This window comes from Piliocolobus tephrosceles, chromosome 15 (assembly GCF_002776525.5).
Source record: "Piliocolobus tephrosceles isolate RC106 chromosome 15, ASM277652v3, whole genome shotgun sequence".
Taxonomy (NCBI): domain Eukaryota; kingdom Metazoa; phylum Chordata; class Mammalia; order Primates; family Cercopithecidae; genus Piliocolobus; species Piliocolobus tephrosceles.
This window is the reverse complement of record NC_045448.1, coordinates 44147172-44167256: the sequence shown is the minus strand read 5'-3', so window position 1 is coordinate 44167256 and position 20085 is coordinate 44147172. Positions and strand designations below refer to the sequence as shown.

Sequence of the window (20085 nt, the reverse complement as noted above, 5' to 3'; positions counted from 1 at the left end):
GGGGTTTCACCATGTTGGCCAGGCTGGTCTCGAACTCTTGACCTCAGGTGATCCACCCGCCTCGGCCTTCCAAAGTGATGGGATTACAGGCGTGAGCCACTGCGCCCGGCCCCGCGATGGGTTTAACTTGCCTGTTTTCTCCCCAGATTTGGCTGGAGACTCTTAATTGCATTGTTCTACTTCTCACATGTATATGTGCATTTACTGAAGGGAGAGTCGCGGTAGGTGTGGAGGGTTTGGGAAGACAGTTCAATTCTAGCTTTAAAACTATAGGACTTTTGGTAGAATTCATTTATTTCCTAAAGCGAGGCCCCGCATACACACTTAAGGTGGTGACCCGCGCGTTCCTTTACGCTGTTCCCAGGCCCTAATAATCCAAATCCTATCATGTTGAACCTGGGAGGCAAACAGCAAGGTGTAAAAGTTCTCCACGGTTTCTCTGGCCCGCGTTTCTGAGAGTGAAGGGCCGTTCCTATTAGAGATCGCGTCAGCGCTGAAAGTTGATTGCAACGTCTGCACTAGGGGGCGGGGGAAACCGTCCCATCCTGGGATCTTCATAGTCGGCTCTTCTCGAGAGTTCTCGGTGTTTTTACTAGTTGGCCTCCCGCAAGCCTCTGCGCCAACCTGGGAGGAGTTGACCCCTTGCGGCTCTACCAACAGAGGAGTGCGGGGGTGCAGCGAATGAACACGATGCCCAGCTCGGAGACGGAAGACGGAAAAGAAATGCTTCGATAATGAAACAAGCAACATCGTTTATGTGAATATCACATTGGCTCCCCTCTTCTCAGAGAAATGCGGATTTCCATCTTCCAACCTAAAACGATCCCTGGCTCCCCCCACATTTGGCGCGCCCGGCAGTTGGTCTCTGCCGCGCCGGGCGACCCTGAGGTCACGTGCTCCTCCTGTCCTTCTGGCGGAACGTGCTTCCCGCTGCAGGGACGTTCGAGCCATGGCAGCCCTGCTGAGATCCTCGTGTTGGCTGCTGCGTGCCGGGGCGGCCCCGCGCCTCCCGCTCTCCTTGCGCCTCCTCACTGGCGGCCCGGGCCGGCCGCATGCCGCCTCCTATCTGCCTGCCGTTCGCGCCGGGCCCGTGGCCGGGTGAGTGCCCAGGCCCTTCCTCCAGCCAGGCTGCGGCGCGAGGGTCCCCCGGGGTCGTGGGCGCCGGCAGGGACCGGGTCCCGCCTGTGCTCGCCACCCTCCTCGCCGCTCCAGGACCGAGCCTCCGCCTGCCCCGCACCACGCTCCCTACCAGGGGTTTTCGGGTGATAGGGTTAAGCGCCTTCAGAAGGTCACGGATGCGGGCATGGCTTGCTTCCGGCTTGAATCCTGCCCTCTCCGCTTCAGCCTGGGTCTTAATGTCCTCGGGTTACCCACGGTCAACGAAGATGAGGGGGGGTTTTAAAGACTGCTTTGGGGAGTCGGGTGGTGGTCTCCTCCTTACACTCGGCTATCTTGGGTGGTGTCCCACGTGGGGTCACTGTTGGTAATCAGTAACCACCTAGCATTTAGATACTGAGAAATTTAGCTTTTTGCGTGGGAGGGGGCGGCGGGGAATGGCTTGGGAGTTTGGGTGAGCCACGAATGGCTTAAAGCTGGATGCTGGATTATGATCAGTCTGGGCTTTTGCCTGCGTTCTCTTGAATGGAGTTTTCCTTCAGCATTTAGGAAGGTGTTGTACGAGTTGGTAACTGTCATGGTAGGATTTGTAAATGTCTTTATTTGTTTAATTAATTAATTAATTAATTTACTTATTTTGAGATCAGTAGCCCAGGTGGGAGTGCAATGGCGCGATCTCGGCTCACTGCAACCTCCGCTTCCCAGGTGCAGGCGATTCTTCTGCCTCAGCCTCCTGAGTAGCTGGGATTACAGGTGTGTGCCACCATGCTAGGCTAACTTTTGTACTTTTAGTAGAGACTGGGTTTCACCATGTTGGCCATGCTAGTCTCGAACTCCAGACCTCAAGCGATCCTCCTACCTCGGCCTCCCAAAGTGCTGGGATTACAGGTGTGAGCCACCGCTCCCGGCCTGTAAGTGTCTTTGAATGAATGAGCACATGCAAGGCACTCTTGGAATCTGGGGATGCAAAGGCAAGTTAAACTCTCAGTGGGTGTCAGATGTGCGACTGAATGCTCTCATGGTTTGAGATTTATCAGAAATAGGTTTGGTATAGAGTTTTGTAGTGGAGGGAATAAAAAAAGTTAATGGAAGTGTTCATTTGGTTATTAAGAGTATTCTGACCACCAGAGAAGGGGAGATAGGTTGCTGAGCTTTTAGCTCTGGAGAAAAAATGGTTTTGAAAGACTGATGCTTATAAATTAAGGTACTTTTGAGAGCTTGCATAAGGACTGAGAGCCAGGGATCTGCAGTAGGCTGGGCCCAGACTGCAGCCTACTCCAGTTTTATCTGCATTTTATCCTCAATTTATCTGCATTATACCATTAGACAAGTTAGTTAACATCTCCAGGCCTCAGTTTCCTTAGCTATAAGATGGGAGTAGTAACGGTGTTAGGAATATTTCAGAATTATCTGTATTTAGCACTTAGTATAGGGCCTGATGCGCAGTAAGTGCTTTGTTGGTTACTACAGTAGTCATAACAACTACGGTTATGGGGACCTTCGTGGACCAGCCTGAACACCTAATCTCGCCGTAAAATTACGTGGAGAAAATAATTTATGATTTCTTAACAACTTACAGTCTTTGGAATGTAACCTACTTGTAATTTGCAGCCTGCCTATGTTTTCATATTAGGCTTGAACAGTTAACTTTCTGAAATCGTGCCTCTGAGCGCAGAACTACATGCATCTCTTGGCTTTCAGAGTTTCTTTTGAGAAAGTTGTGCCCATTACTCTTGTTATTGTAGTCCTCAGCATTTCTGTAAGGTCAGGGGAAGGTCCACATTTTCTTTTATCTTCATTGTTGCATTTGAGGAGAACTGAATAAAGAGAACACAGTTTAGTAGAAAGGGTGGTCTAGGTGTTCATCAGACCTGGGTTCTGTTAACTTACTGCATAATCTCAGACATCTTACTAACCTCTCAGTTCCTCAGTTTCATTATCTGTAAAGGCTTTTCCCACTTATCTTTGTAAAGTTGCTTTCTTGTCATTCAGATCTCAAATGTCTCTTCAGAGAAGCCTTACCTCAACACTCAATCCAAAACATGCCGGTCCTATTTTAGATTTATTCGTGGCACACCTCACTTGTCTGATATCATTACTTATTTCTCTGTGTTTTTTTTTTTTTTCCTTAGTAGAAGGTAAGCTGCATGAGAGCAGGACTTTGTCTTGTTCACCACTGTATGTTCAGGTGATAGCAGGCAATAAAGGTAATTGTTCCCTCTTTTTCCTGAACTCTGGGCACTGTATATAGTCTCCTACCCCACAACCTGTAAGCATGCCCAGATCTTGCCCACCTGAAACATAGAACCTTTCCTGGAACTCTATTTACTCTAGAAGCTTCTCAGTCTCTTCCCTGTCCATAATTCTCTGTCTCTGATTTCCTCACTTTTCATTCCCTTTTCTACTCACTGCAGTCACACCACTGTCAAAGACTATTATCTTATTTATCGATTTTTTTATTGTATTCTTGAAAAATTATTTCAAAAGTGCCTTGAGGAACAGTTGCAAAAATTATTCCTCAAAGTACCTCGAGGAATAGTTGCAAAACCTGGGTGGTGGGAACAGTAAACTAAAAATCACCCTTAATTCTTGTCAACCAGAGAGCCATTAGTTGACAGCTATCCTTTTAATGACTTATGTATGTGTAAGATGTATGTTTATTTAACTTTTTCAGAGGACCTCTTTTAATTACCAAATCCACTTTTTAGGCCTCGACCTCGCATATTACTCTGTCTTCCATTTTCCCCTTCATGAGACCCTTTTCTCAGTATTGATGACACCGTTTTTCTAGATTCTCTTCTCTTTAGGATTTGTCTCATTTGCTTCTTCCTCTTTCTTCTGTTCACCTATTAAATGCTGATGTTCTTGGTAGTTTTACCTGTGGTCCTGTGTTTTCTCAGTATTTTCATTCTCTTTTGTGACCTTTTTCATTTTTCAAGGCATTACTTACCTATCTGATGATGTTTCTCCCAGATATGGACCGTCTACTAGACGCATCTACCTGCTTGAACTATAGGTACTTCAAAGCCAACACAGCTCAAATTGGACACCTCCTTCTTGTCACATCTGTTCCTCTTGTGTTCCCTGTTTTCGTGAATGTTGCTGTTTCTACATGCCTTCCAGAAAGATCCTGGATATCCACATGTTTGTTTTCCCATTCATCTCTTACTCCCTTCACCCCCCATTTATTGATTGCACAAATGATTAAGCCCAGTTAGATCTGCTTCATTTGGAATGCATCCCTTTTCCTCCAACCCCATCATCATTCCCTAGTCTCCCTGGTAATTTGATCATGTCATTTTCCTACTTACACTTAAGCATTGTGGTGACTCCCGTTGGGTCCAGAATGAGATCCAGACTCTTTAGCACAGGTGCTTTATGAGCTGGAGTTGCCTCTGGAGCATCATCTCTTGTGAGTTCCTTCCCATGGCATCCTGTGTTCTAGCCATACCAGACTACTACTTTGAAGTGCTCTACAGCAGGGCTTCTCAAACTCTAGTGAGCATGATTGCCTGGGGCCCTTAAAATGCAGATTCTGATTTTGTAGGTCTAGTGCTTGTCTGTGGATCTACAAAGCTTTGATGGGCCATGTTGTATATTTCCTTGCCTTTGAGTGTGAGGTTGACTCTTGGAATGTGTTTCCCCTTCCTCCTTAGTCAGGTGTCCCCCATCTCTGTTGAACTTTAACTTGACTGCTTCTCCCATTTCACTGCTCTTTTCTTGTGCCTCCTCTTAGACCCTGTATAACGAAAGCACCCATTAATACTGTGACATGTGCACTCACCAACACTGTAGAGCTGGCTGTAAGTTCCTTGAAGGCAGATACAGCTGGCTGTAAGTTCCTTGAAGGCAGATACTGTGTCTTACTCCTTTTGCTTTCTCTGGTGTTTTAACTTTGTGGCATGTAGTAGGTGTCAAATGTTTGTTGAGTAAATCAATGAAAATCTTAAGACATTGAAGAAGGAAGATGGTAACCTGGAGGAGATTGAAGGGATATTTAAGCCATCCATGCAGTGCAGTGTGTCTACACAAATTCACCCTGAGCTTCATTTCCAGGAATGTCCTATCTGAGGACAAATGAGTATTAGTAGTGAAATTTTTAGACATTCATTAGTAATCTGTTTTAAAAATTGTAGCACCAAGAAGTATACCCTATATGTGGTCTTACTCTTCATTTTCCCATTTCAGTACATCTATTTTTCAAATAGATGCTTTCTTATAAACCAGCTCTTACTCTGTTCCCTGTGAGGGGATAAATACTCTTGCTTTCTCACATACATTTTCCTTGCATTTCTGGATCAGAGCTGCTTATATATTCTCTGCGTGACAGTTTTTAGCATAAAACTTGTGTACTTCAGAGGAAAGGTAAGCTTTGAGCTAAATCTGTTTGGAAGTAGATCTAGACTAATGATTGGGCTAAAAGTGAAAATCACATATTCTTTGATGGGATGGCATGATTTTTTTGTTGTTGTTGTTGAGACGGAGTCTCGCTCTGTCGCCCGGGCTGGAGTGCAGTGGCTGGATCTCAGCTCACTGCAAGCTCCACTTCCCGGGTTTATGCCATTCTCCTGCCTCAGCCTCTCAGGTAGCTGGGACTACAGGCGCCCGCCACCTCGCCCGGCTAGTTTTTTGTATTTTTTAGTAGAGACGGGGTTTCACCGTGTTAGCCAGGATGGTCTCGATCTCCTGACCTCGTGATCCACCCGTCTCGGTCTCCCAAAGTGCTGGGATTACAGGCTTAAGCCACCGCGCTCGGCCAATGGCATGATTTTTATTTCTAAAGTTGGAAGAAAACTTTTAGAAAACTCTCATTTTAGAAAAATCTTCTGCGAATATTAAGAATCTGATGAATCCATGCTATCGTTCACACCTTTAATCCCAGCACTTTGGGAGGCGGAGGCGGGCGGATGACTTGAGGTCAGGAGTTTGAGACCAGCCTGGCCAACATGGTGAAACCCCCGTCTCTTACTAAAAATACAAAAACAAAATTAGCTGAGCGGCATGGTAGTGGGCGCCTGTAGTCACAGCTACTCGGGAGACTGAGGTGGGAGAATAGCATGAACCCGGGAGGCGGAGCTTGCAGTGAGCGGAGATGGGGCCAGGTGACAGAGTAAGACCCTTGTCTCAAAAAAAAAAAAAAAAAAAAAAAATCTATATGAAAGTTAGCCAGGCATGGTAGCCCATGCCTGTAATCCCAGCTACTTGGGACGCTGAGGCAGGAGAATTGCTTGAACCCAGAAGGCGGAGGTTGTGGTGAGCCAAGATCGCACCATTATACTCCAGCCTGGGCTACAGAGTGAGACTCCATCTCAGTTATAAAAAAAAAAAAAAAAAATCTGATGGGTCCTTTGGGGTTGTGAAATCTGTAAGATTCAGCCTCTGCTCTGTAAGTATAGATTTATCAATCACAGGGCTGGACAGGCACATGTACAACTATTAGACGTGCTGTCCATAAGAGAAGAATATAATATTGTGGTATTTCAGAGAGAGGAGCAGTCCCATTTGTTTTATGGCAGGGGGACGTTGAGTTTTAGAGGACACATGGTAGTTGATACTCAGAATGTTCCAAAATTAGAGAAGAGCATGAAGAGACTTGGAGACCATTTATCCCGTGTAGCTGTGTGGGGTGTGGTGGAAGTTGATACCGCAAAGGCCAGTTGATTTCTTCAGACTACCAAGATTGCTTAGAAGGTAGGTTATTTGATGACTGGAAGTCATTGGAGGATTTTAAGTACAGATTTTGACAAAGTTTATGTAGATTATAGGAGAAATGGAACGTGGGGATGGAACAACACTGGTATTGCAAATTAGGAGTAATAGGACTTCAATGAGGTAGTGCAGAACTGAAGAAAAGATCCTTTTCTTAAGAGAAAGATAGCAGAAGATTGGTGAGAGTGTTAGCAGAATTAAGAAAAGTACATTTGGGGATTAGGGTAAACAATGGTACCTTTAGAGTAGACGTTTATTACTTTTTTTTTTTCCCCGAGACGGAGTCTCGCTCTGCTAACCCAGGCTGGAGTGTAATGGGGCCATCTCGGCTCACTGCAACCTCCGCCTCCCAGGTTCAAGCGATTATCCCACCTCAACCTCCCAAGTAGTTGGGATGCCAGGCGCGTGCCACCATGCCCGGCTAATTTTTGTATTTTTTTAGTAGAGACGGGATTTTGCCATGTTGGCCAGGCTGGTCTTGAAATCCTGACCTCAGGTGATCCACCCGCCTTGGCCTCCCAAAGTGCTGGGATTGCAGGCGTGAGCCACCACACCTGGCCTGATGTTTATTTTTTTCAAAGTGTGTTTGTAAACATACCATCATACAAACATTTCAATTTTCGTGGGTTATTACAAATTAGGAAACGGTTAGAAGGATAATTTATTCAAGACTTCAAGTTGGGATTCAACTCCAGATACCATGATTCACATTTCTGAAACATTTTACATATGTTGTAACTTAATGTTACAAGTCTTTTACATATGTTACATTTTTGATCTTGTCATTTTCCAGTTCACAGTTAAGTGCCATGGTAGTTTTCACTGGGTGCAGAATGAGGTCCAGACTGTTGTGTTTTAGATGGTGAAGGAATTACTTATGGACAAAAACGTTTTTTAAAAGACAATACATGATATATTATAAACTTGGGATATAAAGACTTTCACAGGTAAGTAAACATGGAAGATCTCAGAATGTATCTGGAAGGGATCTTCAACAGAGTGTCTTTCTCCATGTCACATCATCCCAATCTGGTTAACTGACTTTGCATCACTTCCTCCATAGGTGAGACAAAGGAGGCATCCCGTTTGACTGGAGGATCCTGGGAGATGGAAGGGAAATCTGGCTAGGTGGAAAGGAGTGGATTGGTATTTCAGGCCAGGAGGTGGTTATCAAGTGTAGAAGGGTGGCCCGTAGCTTTTTTATTCTAAAATTCTGTGATTTACCATAAAGCATAAAACTGGGGTAGCTAAATTTGTCAAAACTTTTTGGAGAATTGAATTCTTAAACGGAGAAAGTTCTTTGGGACTTAGCTTTATAAAAGATTTTTTAGGCCAGGCCCAGTAATCTCCGCATTTTCAGAGTCTGAGGCAGGAGGATCACTTGAAGCCAGGAGTTTGAGACCAGCCCGGGCAACATAGTGAGACCCCTATCTTTAGAAAAAAAGAAATTAGTCAGCTGTGGTGGCATGCACTTGTAGTCCTAGCTATTTGGGAGCTGAGGCTGAGGTGGGAGGATTGCTTGAGGCCAGGAGTTCAAAGCTGCAGTGAGCCATAATTGCACCACTGCACTCCAGCCTGGACAACAGAATGAGACCTGTCTCAAAAACAAAAAAATAAAAAAAAAGGAAAGGTATTTGAAAAACCCAGAGGCATTTGACCAGGCGTGGTGGCTCATGCCTGTAATCCCAGCACTTTGGGAGGCCGAGGTGGGCAGATCACGAGGTCAGGAGATTGAGACCATCCTGGCTAACACGGTGAAACACCGTTTCTACTAAAAAAATAAAAAAATTAGCTGGGCATGGTGGCGGGCGCCTGTAGTTCCAGTCACTTGGGAGGCCGAGGCAGGAGAATGGCGTGAACCCGGGAGGTGGAGCTTGCAATGAGCCGAGATCATAACTGCACCATTCCAGCCTAGGCAACAGAGCGAGACTGTCTCAAAACAAAAATAAAAACAAAAAAAAAAACTCAGAGGCATTTATTGAGCACCTTGTATAATAAGACAGCTATTATTTATTGAGCAGTAGAGTCTTTTTTCTTTTTTTTTTTTGAGACAGAGTTTTGCTCGTTTCCCAAGCTGGAGTGCAATGGCACGATCTCAGCTCACTGCAACCTCTGCCTCCCAGGTTCAAGCGATTCTCCTGCCTCAGCCTCCTGAGTAGCTGGGATTATAGGCGTGCGCCACCAGGCCTGGCTACGTTTGTATTTTTAGTAGAGACAGGGTTTCTCCATGTTGGTTAGGCTGGTCGAACTCCTGACTTCCGGTGATCCGCCCGCTTTGGCCTCCCAAAGTGCTAGGATTACAGGTGTGAGCCACTGCACCCCGCTTTTTTTTTTTGAGACAGTCTCTCTGACTCCCAGGCTGGAGTGCAGTGGCGTGATCTTGGCTTACTTGCAACCTCTGCCTCCTGGGTTCAATCATTTCTCCCGCCTTAGCCTTCCGAGTTACTGGGATTACAGGCACCTGCCACCATGCCAGGCAAATTTTTGTACTTTTAGTAGAGATGGGGTTTCACCATGTTGGCCAGGCTGGTCTCGAGACCTCAAGTGATCTGCCTGCCTCAGCCTCCCAAAGTACTGGGATTATAGGCTTGAACTACTACGCCTGGCCCCTTGTTTCTTAATAGCATTTACCATAATTGGTATTTTTTAAAAGTCTAATTTATTAGATTTATTACTAGATAAGATTCTAGCCAGTGCCTTATACATAGAAAGCGCTCAATAAAAAGAAAGCGCTCAATAAATATTTTTTTGAATTAATAAATGGAAGAACAGAATTGATGTGATAAGTAAAGAACAATGATAGGATTTTTGAAAAAAGATGGTTTTGAGGATGGTTGATCTGGCAGTTGTATGAAGAGAGGCTGAAGCCTGAGAAACTAAAGATTTGTTGCAGAAATCCATGTGTTCTGAGTTCAACAAGAGCCTCAGACATCTAAGCACTCAATAGATGGGATATAAAGGCTGAGTTTGCCCAATAAAACAATTAGTCTAAAGATTTTGAGGGAACAATTTATTAGTGGAATAGTTGGTTGCAGTGGAGAAATTTGAAGGGAATATCAACCATTTTTAAAAGGAGGCATTATCTTTTTGAATTTTGGCTACATTAAAACTCAGGAGGCTCCAGCAGTATATAAAAAGAATTATGTACCTTGATCAAGTGGGATTTATTCCAAGTGTGCAAGGCTGGTTCAGCATTTGAAAATCAATGCACATGATCCAGCGTATCAACCGGCTAAAGAAAACCCAAGTGGAATAGTTAAATTAGGGATTGGTGAAAACGTAAGAGATAAATTTGAGCTCCCCATATTTCCACATTATAGTGCAACAAAGTAAGTTGAGAGAGCAGCTCTATGAAAACTAGTTTTGTACTTTACAAGTATGTCATAAAATCCAAATCCCTTATTTATCTGCCACTGGAGACTTTCCATTATCTAGTCTCACTCACTGTCTAGGTTTAATTTTTTACCACTTTCTGGTGTGAACACCCCATTGCAGCCAGATTAGTTTCTTTGATGCCCTTTTGCCACGTTGAGTTCATTTCAGAATGAGACTGTCTGAGTGCTAACCCTGGCCCTATCATTAGTTTTAACTGTGATGACTTTGGGCAAGTTGCTTCAGTTTTTTCAGTTGCAAGTTATAATTTTCTCATACCCAGCACAAATTAAGCACGTGATAAACATTAGCTATTAATAATGCCTCTTCTCTCTTCTACCTGTATCTCCCTTTAAACTCTTCATAGCTCTAAAGTGACACAAAACTGATTCATAATATCACTGAAGAAGAAAAAAAGGGGAGAGAAGAGTTTAAAGAACGTGTATGGCCTGGGCATGGTGGCTCATGCCTGTAATCCCAGCACTTTGGGAGGCCAAGGTGGGCGGATCGCTTGAGGCCAGGAGTTTGAGACCAGCCTGGCCAACATGGTAAAACCCTGTCTCTATGAAAAATATAAAAATTAGCTGGGCGTGGTGGTGTGCCCCTGTAATCCCAGCTACTCAGGAGGCTGAGGCAGGAGAATCGCTTGAATCCTGAGGCAGAGGTTGCAGTGACCTGAGATCGCACCACTGTACTCCAGCCTGGGGGACAGCAAGACTCCTTCTCAAAATAAAATAAGTAAAAATGGGCAGAAAATACTTCACCAGAAAAGACATATAGATGGCAAATAAGTATATGAAAAGATGTTCAGCACCTTATGTCACAGAGAAATATAAATTAAGACAACAATGAAGTACCACTATCAGAATGGCAACAATCCAGCAAAACATCAAAAACCCCAAATACTGGCAAGGATGTAGGACAACAGAAACTCTCAATTATTGCTAGTAGGAAAGCAAAATGGTATAGCTATTTTGAAAGATAGTTTGGTAGTTTCTTACAAAGCTAAATGTACAGGTATTTACCCAAATGAGTTCAAAATTTATGTCCGTACCAAAACCTTCACACAAATGCTTTTAGCAGTTTTATTCACAACTGTCAAAAAATTGGAAGCAACCAGGATGTCCTTCAGTAGGCAAATGGGTAAACAAATTATGTATATGTGTACAAAAGAGCATTATTCAACAATGAAAAGAAATGCGCCGTCATGCCATGAAAAGACAAGGAGGAACCGTAAATGTTTTTTGCTAGGTGAAAGAAGCCAATCTGAAAAGGCAGCATGCTGTATGATACGACCATATGACATTCTAGAAAAGGCAAAACTGGAGACAGGTAAAAATCAGTGGTTGCCAGGGGTTTGGAAAGAGGGTGGAAGGAATGAATAGAGAGCACGGGGTATTTTTAAGGCGGTGAAATTATTTTGTGTGATACTGTGAAGGTATCATGTCATATGTTTGTCAAAACATGTATGCACACAGTGAACTGTAATGTTTAAAATTATGGACCTTGGTTGATGGATAATGTGTCAACATTGGTTCATCATTTGTAACAAGTATACCACACTAAAGCAAAATGTTACTAGGGGAAACAGGAGGGAGAAGAAAGTATATGGGAACTCTTCTTTCTGTACAATTTTTCTATAAACCTAAAAACACTCTAAAAAATTGGTTTTTCTTCTAGTCAGTCTCTGCTTATCAAAAAATGGTGTTTATTTATTTTTTTAAATGGTACAGGCTTAACAGTAGGGGGGAGGGTCCCATGGAAGCCTGCTTAGTAGGATAATCTGGTCCCTTTTATATATATATATGTGTGTATATATAATATATATATTTTTTTAAATGGACGCTCAACCGTAAGATAGTTTTCTATTAAAGAGTTTAAAAAAAAACCCACCTTAATTTTTTAAAAAAAGCTGAGAGATAATAACTTTAAATGGCAGATTTTACAAGAAAACATTTATGGGTAATTTGAATATTAGTGGTAGGAGCTGGAGTCTGTGAAAGGAACCTGAGACATTTAAGAAGTGGAAAGGAGCCAGTATGATACTTGGATGAGATGATACAATGATTTCCCCTTACGTAGTTATGTCAGTTTTGGTCCTTAGCATTTGGAGGCATTGTGCTCCAGCTCGTGCAAGCCTGGTGGGTGTGATCTTCTTGCAGGGCCCACCTTCACCCCTGGACTTGTTCTTTCCTTTCTGTCACGACATACCCATTGCTCCAGGCTGTGAAACTCTTGTTTCCAAGATGTATTAGAATAAATTTAAAAAGTTCTCGACCATGTAACTGAAGAGTCAAGACTTCTTTGGTTAAATATGTAATCCGTTCTCTACCCCAGTTTATTTTATAACAGATTCATGTTTCTACTTAACTAAAAAGCCAAGCACACTTATGTGAAGGAGTCTCGGCTGCAGTAAAGACATGTGTATGAGAAAAATTTGCCTAGAATGTTCAGAACAATGTGCTGGTTTATAAACGTCTGTTTTCTTCCTGAAATTTGAGTTTGTCTCCTCTTACATTTAAAAAATATCCTGTAGTGGAAGTTTTATTTTTGCTCTTTAACAGTTTATCAGATTCGCGTTGTGTAAAAAACTTTGGCAAATAGACGTCACAATTTTGAAATTTCTGTTAATCAGCTTTTGTTGTTGAATAACATTATTGCATACTCCTCCAAACTGTCGTGTCCTGGGTAATTGAAAAATAATGTCACTTTGTGCTTGCCAGACATGAAGAAGGGGATAGTTTAGTAACAACTGATATAGCAACTAGATAAATGCCTTTTGGAAGTAAGGGATAAATACTTTGTTTAAGAGTATATCTTCTGTGGTTTGTAGGTTAATTCAGCTCATTTAACAAACTTGAGTCTATTAGCCATCTACAATGTGCTGATCATTGGTCTTACAAAAACAAGACATTGTCTTATTTAGTCAGTATCCTGATTTTTTCCATTATTTTCCACCTAGATGGTGGAATCACTAATGGTTAGAGTCATGATCACAGTGAGTCATTTCTCCCAGATCACAGTGGTAGAATTTCTAGTCTAGTATCAATTACAGCCTCGTTTTATACAACCTTGATGTGAAACCTCTAGTATAGCTTCCTTTAATAAAACATCACATACTTGATTATTCAATTTGTGACTGGTTTTTTCAGATTAATAACATAGGACAGAAATTTAAGTTTTATTTTTTAAAGTCACCATTGTGATGAAAATGTGTATGTCAGAAAAATGTGATTATATTATACTGTTTTTATATACTTAGTGTATAATATATTTAGTGGCTGCTGTGACTAAGATATTGGCAACAAATATGTAAACCACTGAGCATTAGAAATCGCTTGTTAAAAGTGATGTTTAAATACAGAGAAAGCATTTTTAAATTCAACTCAGATTGATAAGTTTTCCTTCACACGTAAGAATTATTTTTTATCTGATACTTTTAAATCAGGTACAGCTTATATTTTTACCTAGAATAGCCTAGAGAAGAAAGTATATGGGAACTCTACTTAATGCACAATTTTTCTATAAACCTAAAAATACTCTAAAAAATAGTGGTTTTTTGTTCCTAGTCTGTAAAAAATTGTGTTTATTTGAAAAAAAGTGATACAGCCTGGAATCCCTCAGATTGCATGTTAGAGAGCATTTGACTTGCATATTCGACTCCATTACTAAAATAGTGAATGGTTTAAAGATTGCTTGCTCTTTATAAACACATAATGTACAATTCTGACCATACCTAATTTGTAATCATTTTCTTTCCCTTCTGGCTTCCTTAAAATTAACGATGTTTGACACTTTATTTATTTTTGGTGGCAGTTGTTTTAAATAATTAGGAAAGAATACAGCTAACATTTTGACAGTTGCACAGCAGATAAGAATTAAGAATATTATCACTCTAAAGTGTTTAAAACTTTATTTAGACAGATTAGAAATTATTTGGGCCTAAATTATCCTTTAAAAAAAAAAAAAGAAACTGCCTTGTTTTAACCTGGACATTGGTCTTCTTTTAAATTCATAGTAAGCTTATACCTAGAAAACTTAAAGGTAGTTATAAAAATTTTGGATATATTTTAGATTTTGTCTTATTTACAGAGGTGAGAAGAGCTTGGCAGCATAAACTGCTTCATCTTTCATTACCTTGTTTTGGTTAAGAGATTTAAAAAACACTTAAAACACACCGTATTTCCATCTGATTTTGAAATGATTCCATGTTCATAATTACCAAAATGCTCTCAATTATTCAGGAGATTTACTGTGCATATAATTTATGTATGTGTGTATATGATTTTATCTAAAGAAAAAGCTAAAACTTTCTTTCCTATTAGTTCATACCTTTATTTTTGGTATTGTACTGTGATTTTAGGTGTTTAATAACTAATTTAAAAATTTGTGTAAGTTTTATTCAAAAAACGACCTAAATAGATAGCAACTGACTATTATTAATTATGTTTCATTTTTTAGAGGACTACTGAGCCCCGCCAGGCTGTATGTCATTGCCGCCGAAAAAAAGGATATTCAAGAGGAGTCCACTTTTTCTTCTAGAAGGATTGCCAGTCACTTTGATTGGGCTCTGATGAGACTAGATAATTCTGTTCGAAGAACTGGCCGCATTCCAAAGTCACTTCTACAAAAAGTCTTTGATGACACCTGCCGCTCAGGTATGTCAAAATTTCCTGTTCATAAAGTTGACCTTTGGCTGGGCACAGTGGCTCAGGCCTGTAATACCAGCACTTTGGGAGGTAGGTAGATCTCTTCAGGCCAAGAGTTCGACACCAGCCTGGTCAACATGGCAAAACCCCATCTCTACTAAAGATACAAAAATTAGCCAGGTATGGTGGTGCGTGCCTGTAGTCCCAGCTACTTGGGAGGCTGAGGCAGGAGAATCGCTTGAACCCAGAAGGCAGAGGTTGTAGTTAGCTAAGATCGCACCACTGCACTCCAGCCTGGGTGATAGAGAGAGACATTTGCCTTTAAAACAAAAAAAAGTCTTAAATATTAGGTTGGTGCAAAAGTAATTGCAGTTTTTGCCATTAAACATAATGGCTGCAATTACTTTTGCATCAACCTAAATAAATACTTGTTTGAGGGTAAGTTCATTACAGAGTAGCTTATTTGATACTTTAATTTTCTTTGTTATATGCTGTTGATTGTCATTTATGTTATGATTGTGATTTCTATCTTGTCAACTCATCTGGGCAAAGTTTGGAGTAACTAAAACATATTAAAATTTTTGTTTGTTTGTTTTTTGAGATGGGGTATCGCTCTGTCGCCCATGCTGGAGTACAGTGGTACAGTCTCGGCTCACTGCAACTTCTGCCTCCCGGGTTCAAGCAACTCTCCTGCTTCAGCCTCCTGAGTAGCTGGGACTACCAGCGCATGCCACTACGCCCAGCTAATTTTTGTATTTTTTAGTAGGGACGGGGTTTCACCATGTTGGCCAGACTGGTCTCGCACTCCTGACCTCGTGATCTACCTGCCTTGGCCTCCCAAAGTGCTGGGATTACAGGCATGGGCCACCATGCCTGGTCTAGATATTTATTCCAAATCAGAAAATAAAAATTCCCTTTTTGCTTTTCCTAGTTTATGGAGTCACTTTTAGTAGTGAGTTTCTTGGAAGATAATAGTTTTTCTTACCTTCCATTGTAGAGTGTCAGGTTTCTGTAAGATGATCACATATGATAGATTTCCATTATTTTCCTTGCATTTTCAATTAGCTACTAAAAATCTGTTTGGGTCACTAATGCCTGATGCAAGCTATAGGTCCTTCACTCCCTGTCCCCGACCCGCAAAAACCTCATGCAAACATATGCATAATTTTGCATGTAGTTTAAGAGGATTCAGTAGCTTCCTAAAGCCTATTCATGGATTTCAGACACATTTAGAAGCGTAGATATAGAATCTGATGGTGAGAGATACCAAAGAAGTATCAATTATTACTATAGTTGCGTACATTTAAAGAACCTGTGTCACATTCTCTCTCTAACTTATTTATCCATCACTACAATAAATTTTGGAATATTTTCATCACCCCAAAAAGAAATTCCCCAACTCTTCATCCCTTCCAGCCCTAGGCAACCACTAGTTATTTTCTGTCCCTGTAGGTTTGCACTACTCTAGATATTTCGTATAAATGGAATCATACTAAGTGGTTTATTTTTGCTTTGTTTTAAAGTCAGCTTTCAGAGATATGTAGATAAAGCTTACAGATGTAGGGAGAGGGAAGCTTATATTGTAGCTGATTATGAACCTAACTTTTCTATTCATGGATGATAATTACACTGCTTTACAGTATTTTCTTTCTTTTTTGAAATGGAGTCTTGCTCTTATTGCCCAGGCAATATAGGTCCGAGATTGCAATGACGCAATATCGGCTCAATGCAGCCTCCGCCTCCGGGTTCAAGCAGTTCTCATGCCTCAGCCACCCGAGTAGCTAGGATTACAGGCATGTGCCATCTTGCCCAGTTAATTTTATATTTCTAGTAGAGGTGGAGTTTCTCCATGTTCATCAGGCTGGTCTCAAACTCCCAACTTCAGGTGATCTGCCCGCCTCAACCTCCCAAAGTGCTGGGATTTGCGCCTGGCCCTTTATACTATTTTCGTAAGATACTGAGACGTTTAGCCTTTGAATTGTAGCAAGCACTGCCTATAAATTAGATTCTTTGTATTTTTGTATTTGATACAGTCTTACAGATTATATAGATTTTATAACTTAGATTTCTTTTTTTTTTTTTGAGACGGTCTCTCACTCTGTCGCCCAGGCTGGAGTGCAGTGGCTGGATCTCAGCTAACTGCAAGCTCCGCCTCCCGGGTTTACACCATTCTCCTGCCTCAGCCTCCCGAGTAGCTGGGACTACAGATGCCCGCCACCTCGCCCGGCTAGTTTTTTGTATTTTTAGTAGAGATGGGGTTTCACCGTGTTAGCCAGGATGGTCTCGATTTCCTGACCTGGTGATCCGCCCGTCTCGGCCTCCCAAAGTGCTGGGATTACAGGCTTTCTTAAGAAAGCAGACTAATATTAAAAGTTTGACTTGTAACTTAGTAACATTGTACATTAGGATAGGATTTTTCTAATTTATGGACACTCTCAATTTGAGCCAGGAGATTTTTGAATGCTTATAGATTTCTGTTTAAATTTTGGTATTTATCTATATGATATTGCTACTATGTTAAATGTTATCCATTAACTTTTTTTCCACAGGTGGCCCAGGTAGTAGTCATGCCTTGCTTCTACTACGTAGCTGTGGTTCTCTCTTGCCTGAACTAAAACTTGAAGAGAGAACAGAATTTGCTCATAGGATATGGGACAAACTTCAGAAATTAGGTATGACTGTTTAAATATATGATGTGTGTATAAAAGGTGTAGATATTTTTTCTTTTTGCAAAAAAATGTTTGTTTACATAAATGCTGTATTCAGTTTTATGGAAGGGCTACTTGATTCATAATTTTTTGGTAATATTTATTTGGTGAGGTATAGTGACATCTAGGGGCATTAACAATAAATAATTTTTCATAACAAGTGTTACAAGCATGGTAAGTTAAAAAAGAAAAAGAACAAAATAGCCGGTTTGTCTGTCAGAGTTATAAATGCACATACCATTTTACCAAGCAGTTCCATTTGTTTGAATTTAGATATAGATATACTCACAGATGCAAAAGGATATCCTTCATCGTAGCTTGTTTGTAATAGTAAGAAATTGGAACCAATTCAAATATTCCTCTCTAGGGGATTAGGTAAATAAATTGTGGAGCACCCATAAAATAGATTACTGTGTAACTGTTTCAAGAAATGAAGAAGCAGGCCGGGTGCGGTGGCTCAAGCCTGTAATCCCAGCACTTTGGGAGGCCGAGACGGGTGGATCACGAGGTCAGGAGATCGAGACCATCCTGGTCTACACGGTGAAACCCCGTCTCTACTAAAAATACAAAAAAAACTAGCCGGGCGAGATGGCGGGTGCCTGTAGTCCCAGCTACTCGGGAGGCTGAGGCAGGAGAATGGCGTGAACCCGGGAGGCGGAGCTTGTAGTGAGCTGAGATCGGGCCACTGCACTCCAGCCTGGGCGACAGAGCGAGACTCCGTCTCAAAAAAAAAAAAAAAGTATAAATAAATGTTGAATTTCAGAATGGAAAAGGATTCTATAAGTATAAAAGGAGCAGAAAAGTAAAGCTAAAGTATTCAATTTCTAAAAATTGGAAATTTCTGTATGTCAATAAGTCATTGAACTGGGAGAAATGCATGCAGAAAAGGTTACATTCTAAAATAGAAAAAAGCATTACACAGCAGTAATATTAATACCTCCACAGAAAGATTGACAATGTGTTATTATATTAAAATTATTTACAAATAGGTCTCTCCTATATAAGTATGCTTTATGAGGATTAAATCCATAACTTCTTTATTTTCCTCTTTGCCAGTAGCATGATGCTTTGTGTATAATGGCATTTGATACATACTTGTTGAATTAATATTGCCAGAAACCTTGTACTTCGCAAGTTTGACTCTTGTTTACAGATTTATAAAGATACAAGAGATCTTTTAGTTTAAGTAACTTGTCCAAAATTACAGAATGAGCTGTTGACAGATCTAAGCTATCTGTAAGATGGGGGTGATAATAGTGTCTCAAAGTTGTTGTGAAGTTTAAGTGAGCCACTATATGTAGAACACTTAGCATAGTGCCTGAAACATAGTAAGTATGAAAGAAACGTATCTGTTAAGATAAAAATGTGTATTAATTTAATGGAACAGGTCTCTGCTGCCTAAAATCTCATAATCTGACCCCCAAATACTGACTGTAGGCCTGTATGGTCACAGGCAGTAGAATAAAGATGTGAAATTTAATTCATGAAAATATAGTGAGTCATGTTACCACAAAATTGATATAAGGACTGTGATGTCATGACTGAGTAGAGTAAGGATGTGTGGTAACCTTATTTGATGTGGCCCTAAATAGTAGGGATACAAAGAAAACAAAGGGCATTGGAATACCGATCATTAACAAGAGCAGACCATGGATCATGTTCATTAACTGGAAATGGAATGCATCCTTCAAATGAAGGCTTTGAGTGGCAGAATTGCCAGCACAGTCCTACTGTGTGAAAGAACTGAAGTTACAATCCATTCATCACAGTGTGTCTGTAATGTGAGGACTGCTTTATATAGAAAAATCTTATAGTCACTTTTAAATATAGGGGTGTTGTCAGCGTTTTCTAACAGGAAGATAATTTTGTGTTTCTTAAGTAAGAGGCCTTTTAATATCTGAATAGGCAGTTACTTGTAACTATACAATAATTCAATAAATACTGTCTTACATGCTTAGCTTGCTCTGTGTGACAGAGTATCTGTGTAGATAGGTCTGAGCGCAAAGATGGATGGGTGAAATGCTGAAGTGATAGTTTTACTCTTTTTGTTTGTTAAATTTAGTTCCACTTTAAAGCATAGGATTTTCAATGCTTTTCTGAACATTGATTTTAAATTTCATTTGTAGGTGCTGTGTATGATGTGAGTCACTATAATGCTTTACTTAAAGTCTATCTTCAAAATGAATATAAATTCTCACCAACTGATTTCCTGGCAAAAATGGAGGAAGCGAACATTCAACCAAATCGAGTAATTAGTTGCTATTGTGAATATATATTTTCACATCCACCATTTTTTTCTTTACTCAGAAAAAAAGTATATATAAAATTAACTGGCCCATTTCATTGACAGGTGACATACCAGAGATTGATTGCTTCTTACTGTAATATGGGAGATATTGAAGGTGCCAGGTATGGATCTGTATGAACATGTTTAAGTGAACAAATTTGTACATTTTGTAATTCTAAATGTCTGTTCATTCTTTGTTTTAAAGCTTCTTCCTAATGAAGGAAATTGTTTCAGAACTGTTTTA

General features: G+C 40.8%; 2 protein-coding genes across 2 annotated transcripts in view; one reads left to right on the top strand and one right to left on the bottom strand.

The window, feature by feature from the left end:
- Positions 1-276: 276 nt before the first annotated feature.
- Positions 277-906, bottom strand: LOC111550422. The gene has a single exon (XM_023223841.1). The coding sequence runs from the start codon at positions 748-750 to the stop codon at positions 325-327; it is 426 nt and encodes a 141-aa protein (XP_023079609.1). The 5' UTR covers positions 751-906; the 3' UTR covers positions 277-324.
- LRPPRC (leucine rich pentatricopeptide repeat containing) overlaps positions 898-20085 on the top strand; it is a 123665-nt gene continuing 104477 nt past the window's right edge. The window contains exons 1-5 of the mRNA XM_026456105.1: positions 898-1098; positions 14659-14855; positions 17396-17518; positions 19681-19802; positions 19905-19963. Coding sequence (XP_026311890.1) covers positions 950-1098; positions 14659-14855; positions 17396-17518; positions 19681-19802; positions 19905-19963 — 650 coding nt within the window. The 5' untranslated portion in view covers positions 898-949. The remainder of the gene's footprint in view (positions 1099-14658; positions 14856-17395; positions 17519-19680; positions 19803-19904; positions 19964-20085) is intronic.

What these genes read in the sequence shown, in the direction of transcription:
- LOC111550422 (XM_023223841.1), bottom strand. Translation starts at nt 750, where the DNA reads ATGTTGCTTGTTTCATTATCGAAGCATTTCTTTTCCGTCTTCCGTCTC.